General features: G+C 38.9%; 1 protein-coding gene across 4 annotated transcripts; it reads right to left on the bottom strand.

Moving 5' to 3' along the window:
* Positions 1-10,260: 10,260 nt before the first annotated feature.
* On the bottom strand, positions 10,261-25,631 carry ARV1 (ARV1 homolog, fatty acid homeostasis modulator). 4 transcript variants are annotated; one of them, XR_004842681.1, is made up of 7 exons: positions 24,663-25,631; positions 22,036-23,901; positions 16,270-16,389; positions 14,455-14,608; positions 12,994-13,218; positions 12,297-12,532; positions 10,261-11,506 (listed from the first exon to the last, which is right to left on the bottom strand). XR_004842681.1 is itself a non-coding variant. In XM_035899664.1 (7 exons), the coding sequence occupies exons 3-7, from the start codon at positions 22,084-22,086 to the stop codon at positions 12,426-12,428; spliced, it is 657 nt and encodes a 218-aa protein (XP_035755557.1). In that variant the 5' UTR covers positions 22,087-22,202; positions 23,754-23,901; positions 24,663-25,631; the 3' UTR covers positions 10,261-12,425. The 4 variants fall into 4 exon arrangements, 3 of the variants coding, with proteins under 3 accessions (XP_035755557.1, XP_035755558.1, XP_035755559.1); XM_035899664.1 differs by having other exon boundaries at positions 10,261-12,532; positions 22,036-22,202; positions 23,754-23,901; XM_035899665.1 differs by having other exon boundaries at positions 10,261-12,532; positions 22,036-22,202; positions 23,839-23,901.
* Between the last annotated feature and the right edge of the window lie 89 nt (positions 25,632-25,720).

The raw sequence follows: 25,720 nt of genomic DNA, 5'->3' as shown, positions 1-25,720 counted from the left end.
CAGGGACAGTCAGGCTCCTGCTGCTCAGAGATGGAAAACTCTGAATACAGCGTTTCAGAAGGCAATCTACCATGGGTGACTCTTCACTGGCCTGTATCCAAAGGGCCTACAACTGAGGTTAAGTGGTTAGAAATAAGGAATTATTGGGTCTGTGCTAGCCATATTGGATTTTTTTTTTTAAACAACATACCACCCTCATTTTATTGCTATGACAACTGCAGAGTCATACAGTTATAATTCCGTTACAGACTAGTCCCTTGGAAATGTTCTTAGACTAAGAGTCAGGAAGAAGTGCTCAACTTCGGAGGAAGTGGGTGTCATAGAAAATGGGTGGCCGATGCCCTGGCAGCTGTAACAGATGAGCATTTATGTTCAGCTTTGTCTCCTCGTGAATTTGCTGTCAGCCCTATTGATTTTTCTGGGGATGGACTTTGAAGCAAGGATCTTTTCCCTGAAATCAGAACTGCTCTTTTATTTCTAAGACTATGGAAGAGCTGCAAGGTATCTATACTGAAATGCAGTAGGTGATCATTTGAATAACATGTAAAAAAGATCAGTGTTGTTTCAAAGAAAAAATTTTCTAATAAATGTGGGGCAAAGTTGCACTCTGTTCATGGGTGGTTTGGACTCGGGATGCTCACTGAAGTTGAGTTTTTGACTACACAATTTAGTGGTGTAGTCAGGTGAAATTGGAAGACTAGGAGAAGGATTATGCAAAAATAATTATAATATTTGTAATTAATTTAGTTCCTAATCATAGGTAACCAAATAATTTTGCATGACCTTCTAAAATAAGTTGATTTTTTCAAAAATTATGTTTACATTTTTTGTAAATAGTTTGCAAAATTTTAAATGCAATGAAGAGAGTAGCAAAGCCCCCAGAATCTTTACAAAAAAGTCGATCCGCTTAGTACCTATTTACAAACCTAAGTTTTTGCTTCATATTTAGTCCAGTTCCTAAGGAAACAAAGCTTATGCAATGACTCTGTCCATGCATTTTCTGTGAGTCTGTTTGCTATGAACCACATCTGATGGGATAGAAGTTGGAAAGTTGCTCCGTTTTTACAAACCTTGTAAAAATTAGCAGCTGGAGGAGAGAGATTGACTGCTGCTTCCACGGACGGGATCACGGGTAAAACTCGTCTTTCGATTTCTGTTTGGCCACCCAGCAGCCAGAAAGCTAGAAGCTGGGTGGTCACCCGGCTGCTGGCAACTCTGCAGCCCCCGGGGCACGTGCTGCATCTGCCATGGTGCTGGGTGCCAGTGGGTGGCGTGGGAAGGAGGCGAGTCTTCAGCACGTCTTTTAGCCAGTGAGGATGAAAGCTGGGGATACAGCAAGGGGCCCAGGGAAGACCCCAGGTGTTGCCTTTGGGACTCAGTGGGATGTTGGAAGGGGCGAGTGTTGTGGCCAGAGATGTCAGAGTTTTTGGAGGATGGAGCTTCACGCAGTTTGGATGGAGATGCTGAGGTCCTGAGATACAAGTTGTTGGAAGACCCTGTGTTTCATCAGTTCTGCTGTTCAAAGCTTGGGGGATTTTTCATGTCCTTTTTCAACCTATTTTAGAGTCTGGGTATATACGTGTCATGTATTTTTAATGTTACAGTCATATGTTGCAGGTACACAGTTTTGCTTAACTGGAAAGAACGTGTTTTATTTGCCTTGCTGCCTAGCTAAAGCCATTCATTTTGCTTGAGGAATGAGGTTGCTCCGAGGGCAAGGGGAACTAATACCCCCACTCTGTCCTTCAGCTGACTGCTAGGGAGGAATGTGAAATGGGAGGATTAATGGGGTACATGCCAAAAGGAACCCTATCGACTGGTCTTTTCTTCTCCACTGTGCAGCTTTGTGTTCTTCAGCCACTTCGGAAGTGTTTACTCCTGTTTTCAGGATGCCTGCCTGTAGAGGTTGTATTACCACAGTAATTTGAGGTTCATATTACTTTTCATATGCTACATGCATTTTCCATATACTACATGCATTTTCTCACAAAACAACTCCTCAGATGTACGTTTTTCCATCCATTGTTATCTTTGGTTTATTTGAAGCTACTAAATTTAAGTCTAGACAATGCTGTATGACCTAAGGAAATAACTCATTTTTTTTCTTAGCAAACTAGTTAAAAGCTCTGTCTTCTTTGCAGTCATCTTACATTGATTTTAACATCTGAGAATTTCAAAGCTCCCTAGCCTAACTGCTAAAGCCTCCTAACTGGCTGTTCTATGATCCTGGTGACCTAAACTGTGCAATTAGCTTTGAAAACATCCGAGGTCTGCTGCAGGGACTGGTTTCTGCCATGGTTTAAAGGACCTGGGGCATCTGAGCGTAGGGGTCTGCCCGTGGTGACTAACTTTCCCCAGCCGAGGCTGTCTGGAAGAGCAGAGGTGGCCCCTCAGAACCCACGTATGCTCCAGGGCAGATGCGATGGATTAAACCCTAGGTGAGGCTCAGCATGTGCTGGACTGGCGCCTGCGGCTTGCGTGGCAGTTACGCCTTGTAAGGAAGCAGTAGGATTAGCAAGGAGTTCTCCTTTCAGATGACCAGCAGTGAGTTTGGCCATTTGTTTTCAAATGACAGAGGAACTTTGGAGGGGATGAATATTCACTGCAGAAGTCTGTTTCCCTTACTTTTTTGGCTCCCTTTCACCCTTTCTATTCAGGAAAATTCATTAGATGAATGTGGAAACAACCAGCCCTGAGTAATGAAGCCCACATCTGATTTCAGAGGAATGTGTTTTTAGCAGTAGAATTTACATTTTTCAGATAAGGCTGGTATGCAGTTTGAAGGGACAAACCCATTTGCTACTGAAATACACAGGCTTGTGACTATTTCAACTCTTCACTGAGTATTTGCCATGGTTTTAAGCACGTTCATGCTAAGACATTGTTAAGATAATGTCCTTAAGAGAATGTAATCTTTGAGAATTCCTTAATTTAAAATGAGAGGAGAAATCCCATGCAAATCATAGATTATTAGAACTTAAATAAATGTGACTGAAGCAGACTGTTTGGAATTGTTAGGGCACAGAGAGTTCAATCCGGTGTTAAGCCACTGCCTTAAATTCATGTTAGCAGAAGCAGTTCAGTCCTCCTCGCAGTGCTACCTACGCTCTTTCAGAAATCACAAGCATTTCTTCCCTGGGTCAGAAATGTCCCCGTGATTACCTTGTTAGACACATGAGTAAGAGTTTTAAAGCTCGTTTTGGCTCAGGATACCAGGCACTGTCACAAACAATCAAGTTGCCTGTCTGAGCCCTACCAGCTCTTGCTTAAACTCTTCTGACTCATCAAACAGCAGAACCTTTTAAAATAATTTCCAAAAAGGCAACATAGTAAGGTTGTTACTTCAGTTATAAAAGCACCTGGACAACAGGGACAGCTTATTTCCTTACTTTTCCTCTCAACTCAACCATTTACAGTCTCTTTGGTTTAACTGAATCTGGAATTTAACAAAAACCTGTAGCACTGATTATTTGTATTGAAAGCCCTTGCAGCCTACAATTTCGTTAGGGTTGCTTAAGATACTGGGAAGTTCAAGCAGGGCATGCGGAGGCGAATATAATGAGCAGTGATGCAAAGTGCTGAACAGGTAAAGTACAAGCTTAAACAGGACTACATTTCTAACTTGTTCCATTACTATTAAATAACACCATAGGCTGTTTATATCATGGAATCAATTTCTTTTTTATATGCTACATTACACAAAAGGTAAACTACTGAAATACAGTTTTTTGGTATGGGGAAGGCCATTTTAGCAGAATCAGCTGGAAGAAAAAACACTACATTAAATCAGGGTGAAAATTAATTTCTCATAGGACTAGAATATCAAAGTCCTGTTTTGGTTTTCATCCTGTCTAAGCACAGCATGTCTATATTCTTTCTAAGAGTCTTGATAGTCCTTTTTTCTTCTGTTTAATATTGTACAAATCATACAGAATCTTGGCTTGTATCTTCGAATTACCCTTCCCCTTTCTGACTGATACTTAGGCATGTTGCTCAAATTGGAGAAGCATTTCTTTAAATACATTGCATCATACAGTATAACCCATAGAGAGAATTGAATGTATAGCACCTATTCACTATATAACTTATACCTCTCTCTGCATTTCTAGAAAAGGGAAGACATTTATGAACAAAGCTCTAGTGTATTTTGGTGACTGTCACTATGCTTGCGTAAAGGACTAAAATTTAATGATAAATGAGAGAGGTAGAAATCTGTGGTAATCTCTGTGGGGAAGAAGGAATTTTGTTTTATGCATTTCTTTTATCCTTCCTGCCTCATGTCCTTTTCCGTAAGATTTGCTTGAAGTCTGAGTTTTCATATGTAAATAGATTTGTCTTGTCTCCAGTGCTTTATGTGGTTACACAATAGGACTTCTTTCCCCTGCGCCACTTCTCACTAACCAGTCATTCAAAAAGTCCTTTCTATTCCTGTTGCAAATGTAAGACTGTTCTAGGCTTTCAATGCCACTTCTCATAGAGAATAAAACTCTCTTCTATGTCTTCAAATGCAGGTGTGTATGGACAGAATACCTCAATCAGTATTAGAGAAGCCAAACAGATCTCACTATTACCGTGGACATTAATTTGTAAGAGTGCCTGATTAAAAGTGTGCAGATTATGGAAATTTACACTACAATTTCTTTTGCAAATTAGAAGGGAATTTGTACAGATGTGTTTATTCTCGAGGAACAGAGATCTCAATTCACAATGCCCTTCTCTCATTCCATTCTGAATTAAATGCTTTAGTTTGTAGGCAGTAATCGTATTTTTGTTTCAACTTAACTGTGTGTAACCCAACGTGTAAGTCCTTACAAGAAGCCTGTAGTAGATTTGAAGAGGTACAGGCTGCCTTATTTATTTAAAAGTCCTAAATGCTTTGCAGTCCTGCAGCCAAGGAATCTGATTTATGGATTTTCATGTTCCTGGCTTAGCAAGGCTGTTGCAGGGGGTAGCAGACAATTTGAAGCACGCAACCTGGAGAATAAAAATAGAGGAGACAAACCTACTAAAAGATCAAGCCACCATTTTCACAACGGATTCCTCAAGTAGAATATATTTTCACAGAATCGTATCACTTGATTAAATGGTGATAGCTGAAAACCTGAAAAACAACTGGGCATCAAACTGCCCCTGCAGGCAGTAAAAGCTGATGGGCCCCCTAATTGAGGAAAGGTGGCTTAGCTTTGGTCTCCCAGAGCCAGCATCCCTGGCTGCCAGGGAGAACGCCTGCCAAGAGCACCCGTCCAGCCTCATGGCTGGAGGAAGGACCAGATGACCTCCGAGTTCACTTCTGGCCCCATCCTGATTCCGTGAAAACAAAACCGTTCCCATCGGCAGTGGCAGAGGCAGGAGCCAGCTCAGGACAAAGAGCTGAGCCTTCAGGAGCAGCTGCTGTGAGGAGTTTAGGGGAGCCAGCACTTTTTCGTATAATGGCATGAAATTACAGATGGCATCTTCCACCCTGCCATTATAGCGAGGAAGGATCCGTACGCAAGGGCTTCCTGTTTCGCTGTCCTCTGTCAGGATGCATTGTAGAGGATTAAAAACCCCTCTCTGAACTTTCTATCAAAGCGCTCCTGCAGCTGAATTAGATTAGCATCATTTTTTTTAAATGAAAGCAGGTGAGTAACAGTGAGGGGAAGGAGACACGATCTGTACATGTTTCTGATGCTGGAGCAGGGACATGACTTTTTTCTTTTTTTAAACTGATACAATCTGTCTTGTTGCACAATAGTCAAACTATTATGAGGATACAGTGCCTTTCTCCCAAGTGGCCTTTTCTTTCACTGTAGGACCTTTATATGGTCAGAAGCTGCACAATTTCATACATAGATAAGGCAGAAAATGCACAGGCTGTAAGAACAGGATTAACCTTCCATCTCCCTCCACCTACACACACACACATCGTTTAGATAAATTGCACAATTCAGTTGAGTAGGAATGCTTTTTGGGAAAAAATCCACTTTTAAAATAGAAGAATCGTAAAATAAAGTTTTAAAATATGTGTTTTAAAATATGTAAATTTTAATAGAAACTAAGTTTTGTCACATGGTTCTGTAAAGAAATGTATACCTACCATTGTGTTCACCCACAGCAAAGTTAATTTGCTTTTCCAAAGAAAAGGTTTTGAATAATTTGTACAACCTTGCTGAAAAAAATGCTTTACAAATCAGCACTTATTTTCATTTTGCTCTTTCCCAGGATGGAATGAGTAGGAGATGGACTGTGTTTTCCTTGCTGTGCAACTCCACCTCTCATTTCCACACTACGAAATGGGAAGAACATCTTCACAGGAAGATATTCCTGTTGTTGAAAAAATTGATAAGGAGCATGCTCTAAGCAATACATTCACTTTTGCTCCCTATCCTGCAAAATCCAAGCCATTTTTGCTGGTGCTGGTATGTGGCACTTCATTACGCAGTGGATGCTCTCAGTGGAGAATGTTTTCTTCCTAGCTATTACTGCACTTTTGCTGGCTTTTGATTTCTGGTGATCAAAAGAACACTGCAGTCCTACCGAGAGAGAGAGATACTATCTCTGCTGTAGCCAAAACATGATACATCAGTGGCTTTGAAGGTTAGAACCAAAGCTTTATCCTGGAAGTGAAGGGAGAGACCAAAGAAGGGATCAAAGTTTAGGACTAATGCATGTACGACAGCATTGGATGGGCTACAGCATGTGTGGCAGGGAACCACTGTAAATGTAACACCCACAGGTGCCTACAGAGTGAATTAGCAGTTCTGAGAAGAGAATGTGAGGCGAGGCAAAGCACTTCTGGGTTATTGAGATTTTGTTTTCTGGTTTACATTTGTACAATGTTTCTGGATTCATTTACTGAAAAGATACCAATGGTTTATAATATATACATAAAAAAAATATGGAAGACCTACCTGGGCTATCTACCTGAAAGCTTCCAACTGTCAAATAAGACCCCTTAATTTTCCTTTCAGATAGCTGAAGGTAACTTCAGTTAATGCACCTGCTCCCTCCCCTCTATGTTTTTTAACTAATTTCAGATTTATTTTGGCACACAGCAGCTGCAATAACTTATAATTCACAATAAGAGATGAATGATTTGCTGTGTATACCCCTAAAAGTCTTCAGATATGTGTGTTATAGGACTATATGCCAGCAAGGGTCAGAATTAAAGCTTCCCTTAATGTAACAAAGAAGACTCCTTTAACCATGTCACCTTCAATATTCATATTCTCTGGCTCCTGGCATGTCTGTTTCAATATCTGACATTCATGGTGTTGACTGACTCCCAGCAACCTGCAGCTGAGAGGACTTAATGCTTTTCATCTTTATAAGCAGACATGAACAAATTAATCCTCCCCCAAATCCTGTGATGGTGGAGGTACAATCACTTTATGGAGCCACATATATGACTTGCTCAAGGTCGCAGCCGTAGTCGGTCTTATAGCAGGATTAGGATTCAGGTCTCAGCTCAGGTCCCTGCTCAGACAGCTATGGCAGGCATTTCTGTGCAGCTTACAGACAACAGTTCTTTTGTCTTAAAATGTACTCAATTACAGTTAGAGGATTATAAAAAATTATAGGGGTCATCGGGATTTATTTCTGCAGCAGCCAGCACACGTACAAACTGTGTGAGTTTACACTTTTATGCTACTGTGTAAAGGAATTTAAACCTCATCTTTACCCAAGGAAAAAACCCCAAACCAAATAATATCTATTACTCATGAATAGCAATTAAAACATCACTGGCAGTATTTCCTAGCTGCTTTGCAGACCTCCCATTTATTTATACAGGGTTCAAAAGAGCTTTACAAATTTAGGACAGCAGATCATGTTTAGGAAAAAGATTTTACAAAGCTCCTCATGTTCCGATCTTCTTTCTAGCTACCTGAGTAATATAGTAAGCATCATTGGAAAGACTAAGAAGGTCAGAACAGCATTATAAGAGGTAGGAGAGAAAACAGGACTCTTGCATATGCAAATTCTAATGGCAGCAACCTGGGTTTCAAATTAATTCAGCAACAAAATTCCTATTGATTTTTAGCAGCAGAGGAATGCATTCACTATGTCTTTTGCCACATGGATTTTCTCTTGAGTTCAGTAAGGCTACTCAGATTAATTCCAGCTTGCAGGACTATTTATGTCTTAAACAAAGAGATGCCATGCTAAAATAATTTGCATTTTATAGCTTTCATGGTGCATATATTGAACTGACCTTGATACCAAGTCAGCAAAACAAGTATTTTGTGACCTGTTTTGACTAACTTCACTCTAACATGTCTCCTATCTGAAAATGAATGTTAATTTTAAAAGCTTGCATTTGTGATTTTACAAAACACAACTTAAGCAAAGAATATGTACTTATATTGCTTTTACGTTCCATCCAGTTTTGGAAACAATAGCACTTTACTTTTCAACTCCAGGTGGCACTGTGGTGCTTAACACTGCCCGGTTGGGGGAGAGCAGATGGATTGCAAAAGCATGCAAGCCCCTGAAAAACAATGGCTTTCTTGTTTTATGAGAAATCAGCTGCTAATAGTTTTCCAGTGCAGATGTCCTATTTTACTTTCAGTTTGGTGAAGACTGGGCTAAGAAATGGCAGTTTATATGCCTGAGATACGACTTGTCATGGAAGAAGGGACTTGCTTGCCTGTACATGCACGAGGTCATGCAGGTAGTAGCCCTTGCCTCCACCAGCAAAACATAAAGCAACACACACTGCTGAATGAAGGGAGAAAGTCTGCTGTTGCACAGCTCTCCCTACTCACAGTGATTAATTCTCTCTGGTAATAATTGGTAATTCTGCTCATAAAAGTATATTTTCAAGGATGGAGTGCAAACCACTGAAGTAATGAGGTTATTGGTAACTTTTCTAGGGAAACCCATAGACACTATTGTTTGGAAGCCATCCTTTGCCATTTCATGTTATCACTTAGACTACTACAAAAATGTTTACAACAAATATTCTTCCTTCATCCTTCAAAAATTTAGGAGTAGGATGTTCATGTATTTGCTTTAGCATACACTCATACTCATCTACACTGCATCTTTTCTTACATATTAGTTTTTCTTGAAATTCTATCTCCTTAGTTTTTAGTCTTCTCAACTTTTAATTTTGTAGAAGCCTGCCTGAGACGTATTTCTTTTAGCTCTTCCTAGCTTACACTCCAATTCTCCAATTTTGTATAGAGTAATTCCTAAATACTTGTTACCTGACCTATGGGCCCAGTTAAAGTTCCCAGCTCCCATTGTGCAATCACTAAACCGTTGCTCAGTGCAAGTCTGAACAATATCACTGGTTCTTCTGTGCATTTCATCCAGCAGAATTCTGGAATTTGCTCCATAGGCCCACAAATTTCCCACAGGCCACAAAACCCCATTTGACTGCAAGCAAAACTCAGAGAGTTTACATGGGCTCATGTGCAGGCTGTTATATTTTTAACCCAAGTAAGTCCTTTCCCATAAGTTAAGGAAGCAACTGAAGATATACAAAAAGGGCAGGCTACTTGTAGTACAACTTTCAGCACAGATGACTATTTCATTACAAAGAATTTATGAAAGAAGAGCAGCTCAAAAGACAAAAAGGAATAAAAGCGAGAGAGATGACTGTTTTAAACAGGCAGGACCTTAAAATACGCTAGGTTCTCTCAAGCACCATATGGAATCCTTTTCCAAAGGCATCAAAAATGCACAGGTACCTGCCCATACACACAGAGGGCATCCTCAAGTTCCCCCTGGATTTATGAAATATTAGTGTATTTGTCATGTTAGTTCTGGTAAAAGGGTAGCCATAAAACCACACAAGGCAGAATGTCCTACATTACCAGGCAATAATGATGCCTCTGAAGACTGAAAACCTGTACACCGCCTGCATTCGTTCCACAGCTCTGTAGCTCTTAATGTTCTCCATCCTCAAAGTTGCATAAGCACAGTGGTGGCTCCCAATAGCATTACAGAGTGCATAACTGATGTCATTGGCATATGTGACACAACAGATAAGCATTTCTTCTTTTGGAATGTGTTCACATCCATTTTAGGTCTTTTGAATAAAACTCAGAAAATGTCCTGAAATAAATTTTTTTTTATTCAAAATAAACTTTAAGAAAACTGTTCCCAAACAAAATTTATATACATTCTATTTACAATTTTGCTGCTGACTAGGTAATATTTACATTACATGTAATGCAAAATCTTCTCCTTGCATTATTCATGCTTAAATGTGCTGCACTCAGCCTTTAGACTAAAACGAGTGCCAGAGAGACAAGGGAGAAATTTCTGAAAAAAAAATCTTGTGTGTAACCATGACACAGAAGATTAATTTTTAAAAAAAAAAAAAAAATGTAACCTAAGAGGAACAAACCAAAGCACTGTTGTCACATCATTAGAGAAACAAAACTGATGGTAGAAAGAATGTACATTTCCTGAAGAGGGACATACACAGTGGTGACAAACTTTTATCAGCTGCAATGCTAAGGTCATGCTAAGATGAACAGAGAGCTGGGTAAAAGCCAGATGACAGCTACAATGATAAACAGGGTTTGGCTCAGCAGGCACCAGCATTTTCCTAGTACATGCTCTTCTGTCATGCTCTCTGCTGCAGTATGGCTTCATTGTCTCTTAAACTCGAGGCAGAAGGTGAAGGAGGAAAATGAAAGGAGGCCAGACCAGCATCCCTGAAGCTTTCCTAAAAGATCTACTGCTCTTTCCCCTTTGCACCCTCTCAAGCTGCAGCCTCTGTTGCAACACTGTGTGCTGGCGTTGTGGGAGGAAGATGAGCACTATTCAAAACACCTTTGGCAACATGCTGGTTTTAAAAAAAGCTTTTGGGGGTGGACTATCTCTCCAGATCTAATTCTGTAAAGTAAAGCATGTTCAAGGTACTGTGTTGCCAAAGGTGCTGCTCAGCCAGCAAGCAACTGCACACCTACACTCAATTGTCTGGCCGCTGATTCCCACCAGTAGCAAGGTGGATCCCTCATACACCTTCACAACTACGTCCTTGCTGGGGCAGTTGTAGCGTTAAACTGTCTCATGTACTTAAAAGAGGTCGCAATTTGGGGTTTTTTTTGCCTTCTCTACCTATACCATCACATGCTCAGGAAGATGTCAAATGTAACACAAATGGCACGAGCGGTGCCAGCCTCTGACCTGTTAAAACAGAATGAGCAACCATTTGGTTTTCTGACCGAAAAAACTTACTGTGGCATAGGCGGCTGCGTTAGACAAACATGTCTGATGTTTTCTGTAGTCATAATCTAAGCTTACTCTAAAACTGTTTGGAATTGAAGATGTTGCAAAACGTTATTCAATGCATTTTGCAAAACACAGATAGGAGCCTGCATCTGAGGAAGATGAAGAATGGAAGTAGTACCTGTAGATAGTACAGCCTTCCAGAACTGAAGCAGGAGAATTAAATATTGCATAGAACATCATGGAAACTGGTCTGCACAAAAGAAGTAGGTTCGTGTCCTCATTACTCTCCTGTGGAAATTAATTCTGCCAGTTCCTTTGTGGGCCCTCTCTTTGCCTGCTGGGGAAAAAGGTGCAGAACTTCTATAAACGTTGCTTCACTAATTTAGGCCTAACATTTTGCTGTTGTTGTTTTAACAAGCACTAGTCTATTGCTGAGCAGCCTCGTACTTCACTTTTTGCTTCCACTAAACCTGCTGCCAGATGAGCGCTGGGTGCGGGGGATGTGGCTTAATACCAAATGCAGAAGAAGTGGTATCCCAAAAAAACGTGTATGCTGGGGATCAGAGTCCTTTCACTCTCTTTTCAGCTTTCAGAACAAAGCAGCAGTGTTTATGAGATTGCATAAAATTTCAAGCCAGATAAAACTATAGTTCCTAGAGGTTACTCTAGAACTAGCTGGTTTACTGTTTTAGATTGTTACGTAAACATTCCAGAGAATGCAACTCAGTTTTCCCACTGTAGTTTTGCTCTGCAATACTTGCCTTTTCTCTAATAATTTGTTTGCACATCTTTACTTCTCTCATTGAAAATCTGTTTTTGCAGAAATACCAATTCCGGGTTTTACATTTTTCCACTGACTCTCTTCTTTCCTCTTAAGGGAACAATTTATCCTCCTCTTTCTGCCAAAATGCAGTGATTGGTAGCAGTGCTGAGTTTTTTTAGTGTACCTCTTTTGTTACAGCCATAGCTATGCAGCCAGATTTATAAAGCTACTATGATAGTGACACAAACATATTTTTAATGGGAAAATAAACAAGCTAACGCAGAGGTTTTATGGCTCACCACATTAAAAAGCCAAACTTCTGAAGTTTCTCATTTTAACTCATGCTAAAACTGTCTACACTCACCACTAATGCAAGTTTTTGTTATCTATCACCTTCTTTATCACTATGAAAATAGCATCTTCGGAGCTTGGTGGCAGAGATCATTCTTAGAAAATTATCATGTTGGTATTTCTTCAGATCTTGGCTGACATTTCAAACATCCCATCCCATTTTCTGGAACAAGCAGACCACACCATTTTCCAAAATTAATCCAAAGATGATGGCCAACCAAGGAAGCATTCGGTTCAAGTTCAATGTAACTGCAAAACAAACCAGAACAAATTTATCACCGTTTAAGAAGATCATAGAAACCATGTGAGAATTCATATTAATTTGTATGTATAAGAAATCACACAAATCTGTTAAAAAGTCCACATTCCAAAGCCATGCATAAAATTAACACGAAACTTTCATCTTCCAGACATGCAAAGAATTCTACTTTTTGTTTCAATGATCCACGATGAGTTGTCTCAAATTCTAAGTGACGGATACAAAGAGATGATGGGGAGATAAGAGGTGCTTTTTCTTTTTTTGATAAAGTGTTTTGTTACATTCACTTTCTGTTAAAGTCTAAAAAACACAGTTTTAAGCTAGAGCTATTTCAGTCACGTATCTAATACTGATTAAAAAAATACAACAGCAATAATAATGACTTCTATAACAGCTGCATTCTCACATATTCTATACAAATAATACAGTAGTAATAAAAGCAACAACATACCTCTAATTGCCTGAGAGTTTGATATCAAGACAAACACTTTTATAAATGCAAGGCACAAAGGCGTGTAGTCATGTTCCCAAATAACAGCTGGAATTAGCAAAAGCTTTCCATAGCTGGACAACAGCAGTGCTTTGAGAAGTAAAATGAAGTCAGACTTTGTTTTCAGCATCTCAGGTCTCATCCACCATAACGTAATAAAAATGCCAAGCAAAAATGAAGTTTGTTCTAAGAGGAAATAAGAGGAATTGGAAAGAAAGAATGTAGTGACAAAATCAAGACCTTTTTTCAATGAATTTCAATGAAATGATGTGTCCCAAATGCCCCGGAACCGCTGCTATTTAAGAGACATGCAAACATGAACATGTTCTCCATCTCCTGTGTTCATTCATGAAATTCAAAATAATTCTATCACAGAATTCTGTCTGTAGGATTTTCATACTCATAATTTCTGACACCGTATAGCACAGGAATTTTAGCACACAAACTTCCTTTACTTTTCCTTTTTAACAAAAGGAGAGGGGTTTTTTTCAACTGCCTGTTAGTCTGTATAACAGAATCAATACTTGTCTTTTTTGAAAAGGTCACCAGCAATGAACCCTTTCCATCCAGCATGAGAAAGAACACTAAGGTGAAGGTATCATTGATCTATTAGACTTTTTTTGACACTGAGTCCCTGCGTAACACTGGTATTAATGCAGATGTCAAAGCAACTCTCACAACAACTGTAATAGATGATTTACTACTGAAAAATTAGTTCCAACATTTTTACTGACCTGTTAGGAAAGCCTACATAGAGCAACACTAAACAATAAATGACTGAAGTTAAACACTGGATGTCTAAGGGAAATACTAGTCTTAGTCTGCAGGCTTCATTTAAACTCTATCAGCAGAAAAAAAAATGAGAATAAAAGTACTAACCAAATAAAACAAAATCCCTTCCCTGCCTTCAAATTTAGTCTTGCAGTACAGAAGTATCTACTCTTTACCAGTGATGACACTGCTCTTTATCTTTGTGTATTCATGTAAAAAACCCCCCCCATAAACCAGATACAGCTTTTCCTGATTATTGTTTACTTCTGGAAGGATCAACCTTAATATTGCATCACCTTAATAAATAATAAACCTTGGAGTCAACATGAAATATGGAATAAGGCTGAGCTCTACACTGGTCTTCAAAACTATGCAAATGGATTGAGATGAAGATTTCTGAATATTGCCACTTTTCAGTGTGTTGGTATCTAATGCTTATCATATCAGTCTGAACTGTAATCAGGATTGAAATATGCGCTTGCATTAAGTGACAGCAAATGAGAGAGTACACGTATAATCGTTTATACCATACTGGGTAGAACATGACTTCCATTCTATATTAATTGTTGCAATACAGGCTTGATGAAAGACTCATGAAATTATTTAATGCTTAAAGAGTAAATAGTTACATGAACTAATCATCGATCTTACCTAAAGAAGCTATACCAAACATTCTATAAAAATCCCATTCCTTGGCATATCTGATTAAGTCATCAGGATCCGTATTTTGGCTTGAATCCTGTAGTTGCAACCACCTGAGATAAGCCTCACAGAGCAAACAAAATACACAGAGCTTCCCATGAATCTGGTAAATGAAAGCATAATAAAAGCATTAGTTATTAAATCAGCATAAATTAAAGTATGAGTATTAAATTGGTATTTAAAAATACATTTTTACATCTCCACATGAACAAGCTCTGTAGGTTTATTACTTTTGTTTAGAAATATAAGTAAGTTACTTCTGTTGAGCCACTAGTTTATCACATCATCCTTTTAACATAAATTAACATGATAAGCTAATTAGAGAAGGTAGGATACTGCATGAACAGTCCCATTCAGAAGAAAGCATAGAGCTGTAGTTTGTAAAGCCTGCTCTATACTTTTTTTTTTTTAATTGGGAAGGGTGTTTCAGTTAGGAATATTAAAACAAAATTGTGCCACAGCTAGCAGAACTATATATTATCAAAAATTTTAGTTTCAGGACAACTACTCCCTTCAGTGAACTGCTTTAAATAGCCTTGTTTCTATTTTTCCCTGCGACAATATCCATTAGAAAAAAAAATGGTAGTGTAGTTATACCAAAACCATCTTTTAGTCAGATAAAGGTGAAGAACCAAAAAACAAATGGAGCAATGTAACTAAGCAAAATTTAAAAGTATCCTCTGAAGTCACTGCAAAAATGATGTTGTGAGGGTCCGTAGTTAGCATGTTTCCACATTAAACAGTCTGTAAGCCGGTGTGCATGTGGGGTGAATTCCGATTTTATACAGATTTAAATAAACCAATGCAATTTCTGTGTATGGATTCTACTTTTCCTACTGGAGACTAGTTATGCCAATTGCACACACATGCACAGGCTAAGCCAGTTTAAAAGTCAACTCAATTTATTGGACTAGATGAAATTTCCACAGATGGAACAGTTCTCCCAGAAGCCTCATGGAAAACATCATTACCAGTCTCCAGAAGCACTGAATTCATTAAAAACCCTTAGTCAGATTTATGCTTGAAAGACGAGGTGAGTGTATCTATCCACATTGCTTAACACTGGACTGGCCAAGAGATATCAACATGAATACAGCCTACACTTATACTTGCATAGTTTGCTCTAGATTAGCTTCCCTCTCCTGGGAAATCAAACTTTAAAGTAAAAATACGTGTTTCTGCCAGAAAAGCTACACCTCTACACTCCAGCTGGGCCAGAGCAACAAAGTTGACTACGTAACTCTGCATCCGCAACACTTCACGTGAAAGCCACTATCTTTTGCTATAGTTTTGAGGACGCAGTTAGTTACTCAGGAGGAAACTCGTGAGAAATGAGTACAGTAGGTTTAATTGGCAAGTACTGTTAATGTGGTATGTTATACTCTACAGCTCGTTTCAAAAAAACCTGTTTCCAACAGAAATTTAAGTTGGAAATGAACTTGAAATTAGACTTTTCTCTTCCAATGAGTCCAATTAGGACTCTCTACCATGCAGGATGACCGCTGTTATTTGCTGGTATTGTGGTACCACCACTGGGGAGACAGTAACTTCCTCAGTAACAGCTGGAGTTTGAGATTTCATGTGTTCTGTTCACAATATCAGACCCTTAACCTGTTTGAGAACAAAACTGGTTCAGCTAGATGGAACCTGTGGAAGGGCAGATGGACAGTTCCTAAAATTCTACAGCTACTACAATCAACTTACCAAACCTAAATATACATTTAACAACAAACAAAGTCACAGGGTAGGGGTGTAGCAACTTACATTTATCTTTGTATTGAAAAGAATGTGCCTGTATGCTTGTGCTTTACATAAAATAGCATTAATCAAGATGATAACAGGATCATACTCAATGTATTTGTCCACAGGTTTCTGGCAGGATTTCTGATAACAAAAATTAGAAGAGAAAGGAAAAGAAAGCAAATGTTTATTAAATGTTCCTCTACACTTAGAACAATGGCATAAATCCAAAGTATCTATATTCAATTCTTATTAGTCTTTCCTTAATGTAATCTTCATTTTCAATAGGTTTTAAATCCAGAAAAATTGCTTCCCCCCTGGAGACTACAGTTACATTACAGAACATAAAGATACATTATCAATTTTTATAGACTGCAGATTAACACAGACAATAAACTATGCAAGGATGTACTCAGTTATCATTTTGTGTTCTACAGATGCAAAAACCCAAACTGCCTTCCCAACACTGAAGAAATGTACCAGTATCTCGTTAAAGGTTATCTGATCATGGCCTGTCTACTGGGTATTTTGTGATTTTTTTTTTTAATTTATTTTTGGAAAGAAGATGACTTATCACTTCCTTCTTTCAAAAGAGATGTTTTATCCTCCTATCCTACCTTTTTCCTCCATTCAAGAAGAAAAAAAAAAGATTTTTTTCCTGTTGCATTGCTCTTCCACCCTAGTAAGTAGTCCAGATGTTTCAATTAGTTTTCCATTATTGAACAAACACCGATACATTTAGAATACTGAGAATGTAGTTTTCACATACAGATACAGCCAAAGAGTTGGAAGCTGCTACTGAACGGTGGTAAGGTGCTAGACCATTACAATAAAAATACCAATCACTAGACCAACACATCTGCTGGTTCCTCACTGTGTCTACTGGAGAGATTATTTCACCCAGACCACTGGGAACTGCTTGTCACCAACCCCCTTCAGATCTATTGACTCAATCTGCATTGGGCTGTCCGCTCCTTGACTCGAGTTAAATGCGGAAGGCTAACAAAAGGCTGTTACAGTAACTGCAAACAGGACGGTTAAATTGCAGTCTCGCAAAAGGCTCGGATCCAGCAGACCTGAGGGGGAAAGAAGCTCTAGCAGAGAGTGGAGGAGCAGCAGGAGCTGATTGCCCCAGCCCCTTCAGCTGCAAGGCTTCTGCACTTGCAGAAGGGTGCTCGCCCGCCAGCAGGTCGGCTTTCTCCTGCGGCCCATCCTCCAGTTTGGCTGCTCATTCCCTCCAACCTGTCCCCTAGCTAATCCCACTCCCCCGCGCCTTCGTATTCGCTGCCATGCTCAGAGTGCAACACTCATAGAAACGACCTCGATTTCCATTTTAATGAGCGCACGTCTGTGCGCTGCCAGAAGAGAAATCTGTGTGCACAGCTTTCTGCAATGCTGTAACAGCCAAACGCGCAGCGGTAGACAATGCACACCTACAGACAAACCCCCAGGAAAGAACAAAAAAAGGTTTTTTCAATTTTATAGGGATTCCTTGTGTCCAAAGTGAACTTTGCCATGCTCTCTACCAGATTTATTATTGGAGAATTTGAGAAGCAAAATTTCACTAGCCAACTGACTTGGAAGTCTGATCTCCCCCTCAAGAAAAACATCCAAACAAATGCGTAAGTCAAATAGAGATCTGAGGAATGCTCCTACCGCTAATCAGTGTTTCTTGGTCCAGCTCAAGAAAAAACACACCAACAAACCAATTTGCGTTAGAAAAGAAAATACTTTGTGTGACAGTACACAAGTTAGAGGTAATGAATTCAAAAATCGACTCAATTAACCTACAGTTTAATAGGTCTAAAATTAAAGTTAGAGAGATGGAAGAAAGGACATAATTAACAGAAGACCGCAGCTAGAGCATTTAATAGAGTGAAAAAGAAATTGCAGCTATAATTAAGGGCACTGTCTTGCTTCATTTCTCTCTACAGGGAAATCATGAACAGATTTTCTTATAGGTGGCGATTTACGTATGTCAAATCTCTGGGTTGATGTAGCACAGGAAAACAATTTTTTTTTTTCTAGGCTTAAGTCACACAAGCACAAACAAAAGAAGATTATTCTTGAACACAGAAGGTATCATACAGGTTAGATGAAGGCTATCCTACATACCCCAGAATTTATTATGCTCTCAAATTTTCCTACAACAGAACATTTTTTTGACTGGGGTAAAATAATCTGAGAAGAGTAAAGAATGATCTTTTCAGGTGGAGGGTCCCAACCAAACACCAATCAAAAAACTTGCAGTTAAGAGGTACTGAAAAATTTTCACTGACAGCTGACATGAATTTTAGAGAATTAAAATATACCAGACCAACCCTCCAGGCAAAACCAAAGATACAGAAATTCTACTGCAAATATGTAAGGAGAATGCTACAAATGAATACACAAATAGCAGTGTTAACCATAAGAATGGGTCTTCTACTCCACAGATTCTGCCAGCCACAACCAAAACTTCTGCAACTGTGAGAATGATGTTTAAATCAGGATTTCAGCATACCACCACCAAACATTTAAAAATCCTATTTCTCTTGTGTTACTTCAACAGGAAAAGAAAATCTACTGTTATCACAAAAGAGCAGGCATCTTCAAGGAGTTTTCACACACACTCATGTCTGCTTCTAAAACTAGATGAGAGCCCTACTCTTAATACACTTTATTTCTACTTCAGTCTCAACTGTATGAAGGAAAAGTCCTTTGTGCTTATCCAGCCAGTGACCTAGCTGGTGTGAGTTGATAGAATCCTTTAGGTTGGAAAAGACCTTTAAGATCATCAAGTCCAACCGTTAACCTAACCCTGCCATCCCACCACTAAACCACGTCCCTAAGCACCTCATCTGCCTGTCTTTTAAATACCTCCAGGGATGGGGACTCAACCACTTCCCTGGGCAGCCCGTTCCAATGCTTGACAGCCCTTTCGGTGAAGAAATTTTTCCTAATGTCCAACCTAAACCTGCCCTGGCGCAACTTGAGGCCATTTCCCTTTGTCCTATTGCCCATTACCTGGGAGAAGAGACCAACACCCACCTGGCTACACCCTCCTGTCAGGCAGTTGTAGAGGGCGATAAGGTCTCCCCTCAGACATCTGACACTAACCTTAAATGCCTAGGAAGGAAACTTGTGACTGGAGCCTGACTTCAGCAAAATCAATGCAGGCAAGGGTTAATGCAGTTTAAGTACACATAGGTTTAACTAGATAGCTTTATCTAGTTAATGTGATGCAACTTTACAGACATCAATAATCAGAGAAGATGAGTACGAACAGCTCAGCTATGCTCGGTCCCCATGGCAGTTCTGCACAGCTGGAGTCAATGGCCTGTTCAGCGCGACTGAAGGCAGCACATCTTTAACAAAATCAAGCTTTTTCAATCTTTTTGGGGCTTTCTCAAATAAATGCCTCAGTTATCATAACCAGTTCTAAAACAGACAGAAGTAACCAGATTTCTCTATGTTTTTAATGGAGTTTTAATTGCTTCCTTAAATATATAACATCAGAATCAGGAAATAACTAAATAACTGGTGTCTTTCCTTGAAAAAATAGTCATTACTTTGACAAAAAGGTACTTTCAGACTATGCTGCAGAAGATAAAGGTCAAGCTGGACACCATAAATTCTATTTATGCATCTTCTAAACTGGTATATTTAAGGAAAATTACAAACGTTTGACGCTGACACACAGAAGTCCAATAGATACTGTAAAAAAATCCTAAAAAATACCCTAAAAAAGGGTGTTAAATGTATTTCAATATTCTAATCAATTTAAATGGATATTAGTTTAGGAATTGTTTGACTAGTAAATATTTAAGAGTATTTGACAATGTTTGTCTGCTGTTTCCAAAAAAAAAAAGCTTCCATTTTCATAACTTAGAAATTTGCTTAGTTATCTTAAAATTATTTAAAAAAAAATGAGCAAAGGCAGCTTTAAGAAAAAAAGAAATCTTCAAAAGCTAGTACAACCATGTTCTTCATAGTGTTGTATATCAGATTCTTTTTGATCAAAGCAATCCAAAAGAGTTAAGGAAAGTAATGTATGTTTTAACATCTGAGCTGTATTAAGAGAAAAGTACTGAAATGTTAACTCTGGCTGCATGTTTATCAGCCTTTTACAAAACATCACTCAAAAGACATACCTCCTCTTTGTTCATCAAAGATACTCAACTCCGAACACAGTTCACAAACATATGCCAAATACAATATAGCGTACAAATATGTGAGGAAGTAACCTACTATCACTGAAGGGCAAAGTTCCTAAAATATACGAACATGTCTGTTTTAGAGTGGTCTCTGCAAAATGAAAACGTAACTGAATTTTTAAGTAGAAGTATTTTGGGACGGGGGTGGTGGAAGGGAAAAATGTTCTTGAAGAGGAAGCCATGGGACGCTACAGAAAATAAAAACATACATTGAATAACCAGGCTTCATCCTGAAATAAAAATAACACGAAAATGACACCAGGAATATGTTTGCAAATCGCTGGATATTAGAAACACCAGTGAAGCAGTCTCATTTTAGTATTCCTTTCTCCATGGACTAGAGTTTGGTAAAATTAAGCTACAATTTTTTGCTGGACTACATATACAGCAATTTTAACAACGTTTACATAGCTTCAACATGAACATCGGTGCATTTACATAGGTTCATAGGACAAACTAACACAGACCCATCATCCTGCAAGAATGCCCTCAATCCCAGTTGCACCCTTAAATAATAAAATGTAATTAGCTGTGCTGCTTCCAGGAATGGGTTCTTTATTAGGGGTGTGGCTAAGTGTCATAATAAGCTGAAAAACAAAACAGCCTGGTTTCAGATGCACTGCATTTCAGAAAACAAATTAAAAACATTGGTTTTTAATTTTTCCTATATGACACGTTTTCCAGTCGTAAATTGGTCTGTAGATTGAGTTATATAAATAAGAAAAATAACATACTTTATTTTCCAGGATGATCTTTGCACTCTTGACAGATTCTTTACCTTACCACATAAATGCTTTGCATTCAAAGCATTTACAGTCTGTCTGCCTTGCTGCAATAAAAGAGCTTTTCAATTATTTTTTAATTGCAGAAAAGCTAAATGAAGTGTGGCCTGCTCAGGCAATTTGGCTTTCTTATTACAAAACACAAGGGGGATCCTGACTGAGCTCTACATATTGCAATGAATAATTTCTTTCCCTTTGTTAGGGTCTGGAACAATTAACATTTTTGAAACCTTATTTTTAAACACAACAACATATATGCAATTTAAAACCAAATTTTAAAATATTGCAATTTTTTCTTCTATTTTTGAGTAAGTCAAGTTTGCTAATTTCCTTTTATATTCATTGCACTTTGACTGCAGAATTTATTCCAGGTTAGCTGAATCTGGTCCCCATAGCATCAATACTGTGGTAGAAATGTTATCTGAACAGTATTTCTTGTTAATGGTTGGTTCGTAATGTATTCAGTGAAGGTTCGCTGTTATTACTTACAAATCATTTAAGTTTTAAAGATCTCAAAATAATTAAGAAAAATGTCCTCTGGAAAGAACCACCTAGGCTTACTTTCACCATCACTTCTGGTTCAGAGTCGGGAAACTGTCAGCGCGTTCACAGCACAGGACTAGAACCAGACCCACGAGTTGCAAAGCAACTGCCAGAAGTCACCTTCATTGGAGGCAATCCTAACACGCCTGTACACCCCCCTCATGCAACGCCCTTACCCCCCCCAGTTTTCACACTGAAAAAAAACATACTGAACAGGTCTCCCTGAAGAAGTGAATTTCCTCAGAATTTTATTACCCATTTTAAAGTACCTTTAAGTTCTCTTTAAGGAGCGGAAGTCCACCTGTCTCTCGTAATGGCATTTCCACAGCAAAATGTAAAGCAGGATGAGAAAAAGGTTCATTCACTAAATGCAAATCTCGAGCAAGAAGGAATGCGCAATACCAGAGGTCTGGGCTAGGCTTCTGCTGAAACTGGCCTTGATTAAACAAAACAGATTAAAAAAAAGTTACAGAACTTGAAGAATTTGTGGCCATTAGCCATCTTGCAGTGCTCTTAACAAAAGACATGACCTTTCCATCCTGAGTGGACTTCATGTTTGATAGAAGAAGGCTTCTTTAGCTTCTTCAGTATCTGTTGCAAATGTATTTCTAGAGTGGATATTAAAGCTTGTGAGGTCTTTAATGCTTGCCCGCATTAAAATTACAATATGGACCTCAAAGAAACTTTTAATTATCTTAAGAAATAACAAATGCTGCAGGAAGTAAACTGAAGCAGCACCATAAATATTAGGCTCAATTTCCAAAATTGTACTCTTAATATTGCGGGCTGGAAACAGATGTTCCCTAATGGAAGCTTCTAGTATTTGCCTCTAGAAAAAAACCCTATTCTTCTCTTCAACAGATTAATAACAGAATACAAAATCATGGTATTTTGCTTAGGCATTCAACTTTAAATCTTCCATCTGAAAATCAGGCCCAGATCAGGTTAAACACATCCTAAAACCAAAAGTAGGACTAGACAGAAGATGCTGTTGGGAGAACTTAGCTTCTTCAACCTCAAGATGATGTTCTGAAAGGTGTTGAATGACAGGAGCACCCCGAGAATGACAAAGACCTTTTAGATGCATGCTGATTAATTTATCAAGGATAACTTTAAACTAGCATGGGGCAAGTCTGTAGGTCAGTATAAACCAGCAATGATCTTGGCAATGTTCTGCTTTTTCCTGATTTTCTGGAGCCAAAATAAGGAAAGAAACCCTTCATGCTACGTATCATATGGAACAAACATTGAGTTGGGTTTTTTATTCTTAATGTGCCAGTATTTTCATCTACTACTTGAAAATCAGAATGAAACACAAATATCCCAAAGCTTTTTAACGAAAAAATTATCTAGACGATGTTCACTGGCCTCACTTTGAGTATCACTGTACGATATTTCTATGTACTTTTCACTTTTTCTCCCTTATGCTACAATGGAGTAGCAGTACTCAATGCTCTAGTTCCACAACGACAGATGAAAACTGTTCTCAGGCTGAGTGGTCACACCTTCTCATCTCTCCCGAGACCTCAAATTTTTCTTAAATACCTTCAGTTTTTCCTAAGTTTTACAAATCCCTGATATAAATGATGTTTCACACTGGTAAGGGGGACCTTCGTGTTTCTAAAGTGGAGAAAACTTCTAAGCTATCATTATTTTCGGGTTAAGATGGTTGATTAACACTGACAAACTCATTATAACACTGCTTGTGAAAGTTTGCGAAGGGTATCAGATCACATTTTACACCTGACTACTTTTTGTTGTCAGTAGCGTGATGCTGACCAACTTTTTCAGGTCTCTGGCCGGAGCACAGCATTGCTTGCAGAGTTGAATGCCTGCAGAGGGTTAGAGCAGTGACAAAACTATTCCTCCAGATTAAACGGAAAAAGTGAAACGAGAATTGCCCTCTGAGAAACCACGAGCTCTCGGCAGCTGGAACACGACAGCAGTGCTTTCCTGCAATATGCAGATAAAGCTGAATTCAGCTCACTTCAACTGAAGGAATCTTTTGATCTTGGCAATCTTCCAAGATTCTCAACTCCACTTCATAAACCGTGAGCTAACGTGTTTCTTACACGTGCTTTGTATTGCCTGTTCCTCACGTGGACCGCTCCTACGCTCAGCACTTCCTGGGTGGCCTGGGAGAAAAAGGGTTAGATGATATGACACGGCACCACATAAGAACAACTAGGACTAAGACTAAAACTGAACCATGATAACCCACAACGCAGAGGAAACAGACTGGTAGGAGTAAGTGAAAAATGGTACCGATCTGGACCTGCATGAAGAAAGGTGGACGGAATTCCAAGTTCCTAGGAAAATGTGATTCTTTACTCTTTCTTTTACTTTGTTCTTTACTCTCTTTTCTCAGAGTTTGGCGTTTGTGATGAACACAGCAACTGGGACTTAAGTCTTTGATTCTATAGGGGATGCCACAGCTCTGAAAGACCAGGATCTTCAGTCCTCAAATGGTTAAATGTCAAGAGGAACGGGTGCCATCTACTGGCTCCCATTTTCCCTTAAAAGATTATCATAGCCAAATTAATAACCATAATTGATGACCTGGGTTTACAAGATGTGCTAAATCTTATGTGATATGGCTGCAGGCATAAGCTTTACACTCGTCCTTCTGTATCCAACCTGTCCTTCATTTCAAAGACGAGTTTGAAGCTCCACATGAAAAAGCTCCAAACCAACCCATTTACATATTTATCATGTACCAATGGCAAATTTTGACTATGTGATTTGACTACCAATGGTTTGATGTAGTTCATATCCCCCGCTAAACATGACACATTATACTAACACGAAAAAGCAACGAAAAAAATCAGATTTTCCTTGCAGTGTGCATGTCTAAAGATGGTAGAAATCAATCTCTATTACTTTGTTTGTGTTTTACCTAAGAAACTGCTGATCTCTCCAGTTTCTGAGACGTCTGCAGATTTATGTGTACATTTTCAGCTGGTTCATGCTCTACAGCAACAAGCCATTTAAACTGACTGCTGGGCTGGGAAAAGAGAAGGATGTGAATCAGCTCTTTCTACAAACATCAGTAATTTGTACATCTCTTGCTTTCACAGCCTCTTGTTGATAACAGAGGCTGAGATCTAACATGTACGTCTTCCAGCTTGAGCTAACCACTATTTCCCCAAATATAAACTGGCCACAGACCTCTATGGTCTGGTTGTCTACAATCTCTATTTTTAATCTAAGAAATGCTTGAATGACTCAAAGATATAACGCCGTAAAGGAGTTCACCACAGATTTCATACAAAACTTTCGGGTCATGTGTTATGTTTATAGCTTTGTAGTTAGTAAATTAACCCATCTTCTAGCAGCATTCTCAAAATGCCAAAGGCTACAAAACTGGGGGAAACAACCACAAAGGAAGTTTGAATGATACACAACTAATTCCTTACAAAACACAAAATATTCAACAATTTGCTTAAAACCAAGGTTTCCCAATTTTGTAAGGAGCAGACAGGATGTTGTGAAACCCAATCACAGATAAAATCAAAGGCTTAGTCAAGATGTATTTGCAGATGCCTCCACTCCAAAATTCTTATTTTTCTTCCCCCCACGCTAAAATATAGGGTGCTAAGTGATCCGATTTTTTACATACTACAAAAAATGTAAGTCAAAACTAAACGCTGGAGACCAGTCTACATAATCCCTATCAAAATTTGAAAACAGTAACTTAGAAATAATCGAAAACACTGCTTAAAAAGGTAAACGCTTTTTTGCTGGGGCTGCGAAGTCTACACGAAAAGGCGGGGGACGCTAAAGAAAGTTATTTTAACGTTATGAAAACACCGTGGAAAAAAAATAAAGCGAACTCTGTGAGAGACGGCGCGGGAAGGGAGGGCAGCGACCAGCCTAGAATGCGCCGGTAGCGTTTTGGAAGGCACGACGGCTGTAGCGGGCGGAGCAATGCAGAGGCCTCCACGCGTAGGCCGA

Source organism: Egretta garzetta, unplaced genomic scaffold, assembly GCF_000687185.1.
Source record: "Egretta garzetta isolate BGI_Z169 unplaced genomic scaffold, ASM68718v1 scaffold118, whole genome shotgun sequence".
NCBI lineage: Eukaryota > Metazoa > Chordata > Aves > Pelecaniformes > Ardeidae > Egretta > Egretta garzetta.
The sequence above is the reverse complement of the archived record's forward strand: the minus strand, read 5'-3'. Positions and strand labels throughout refer to the sequence as shown.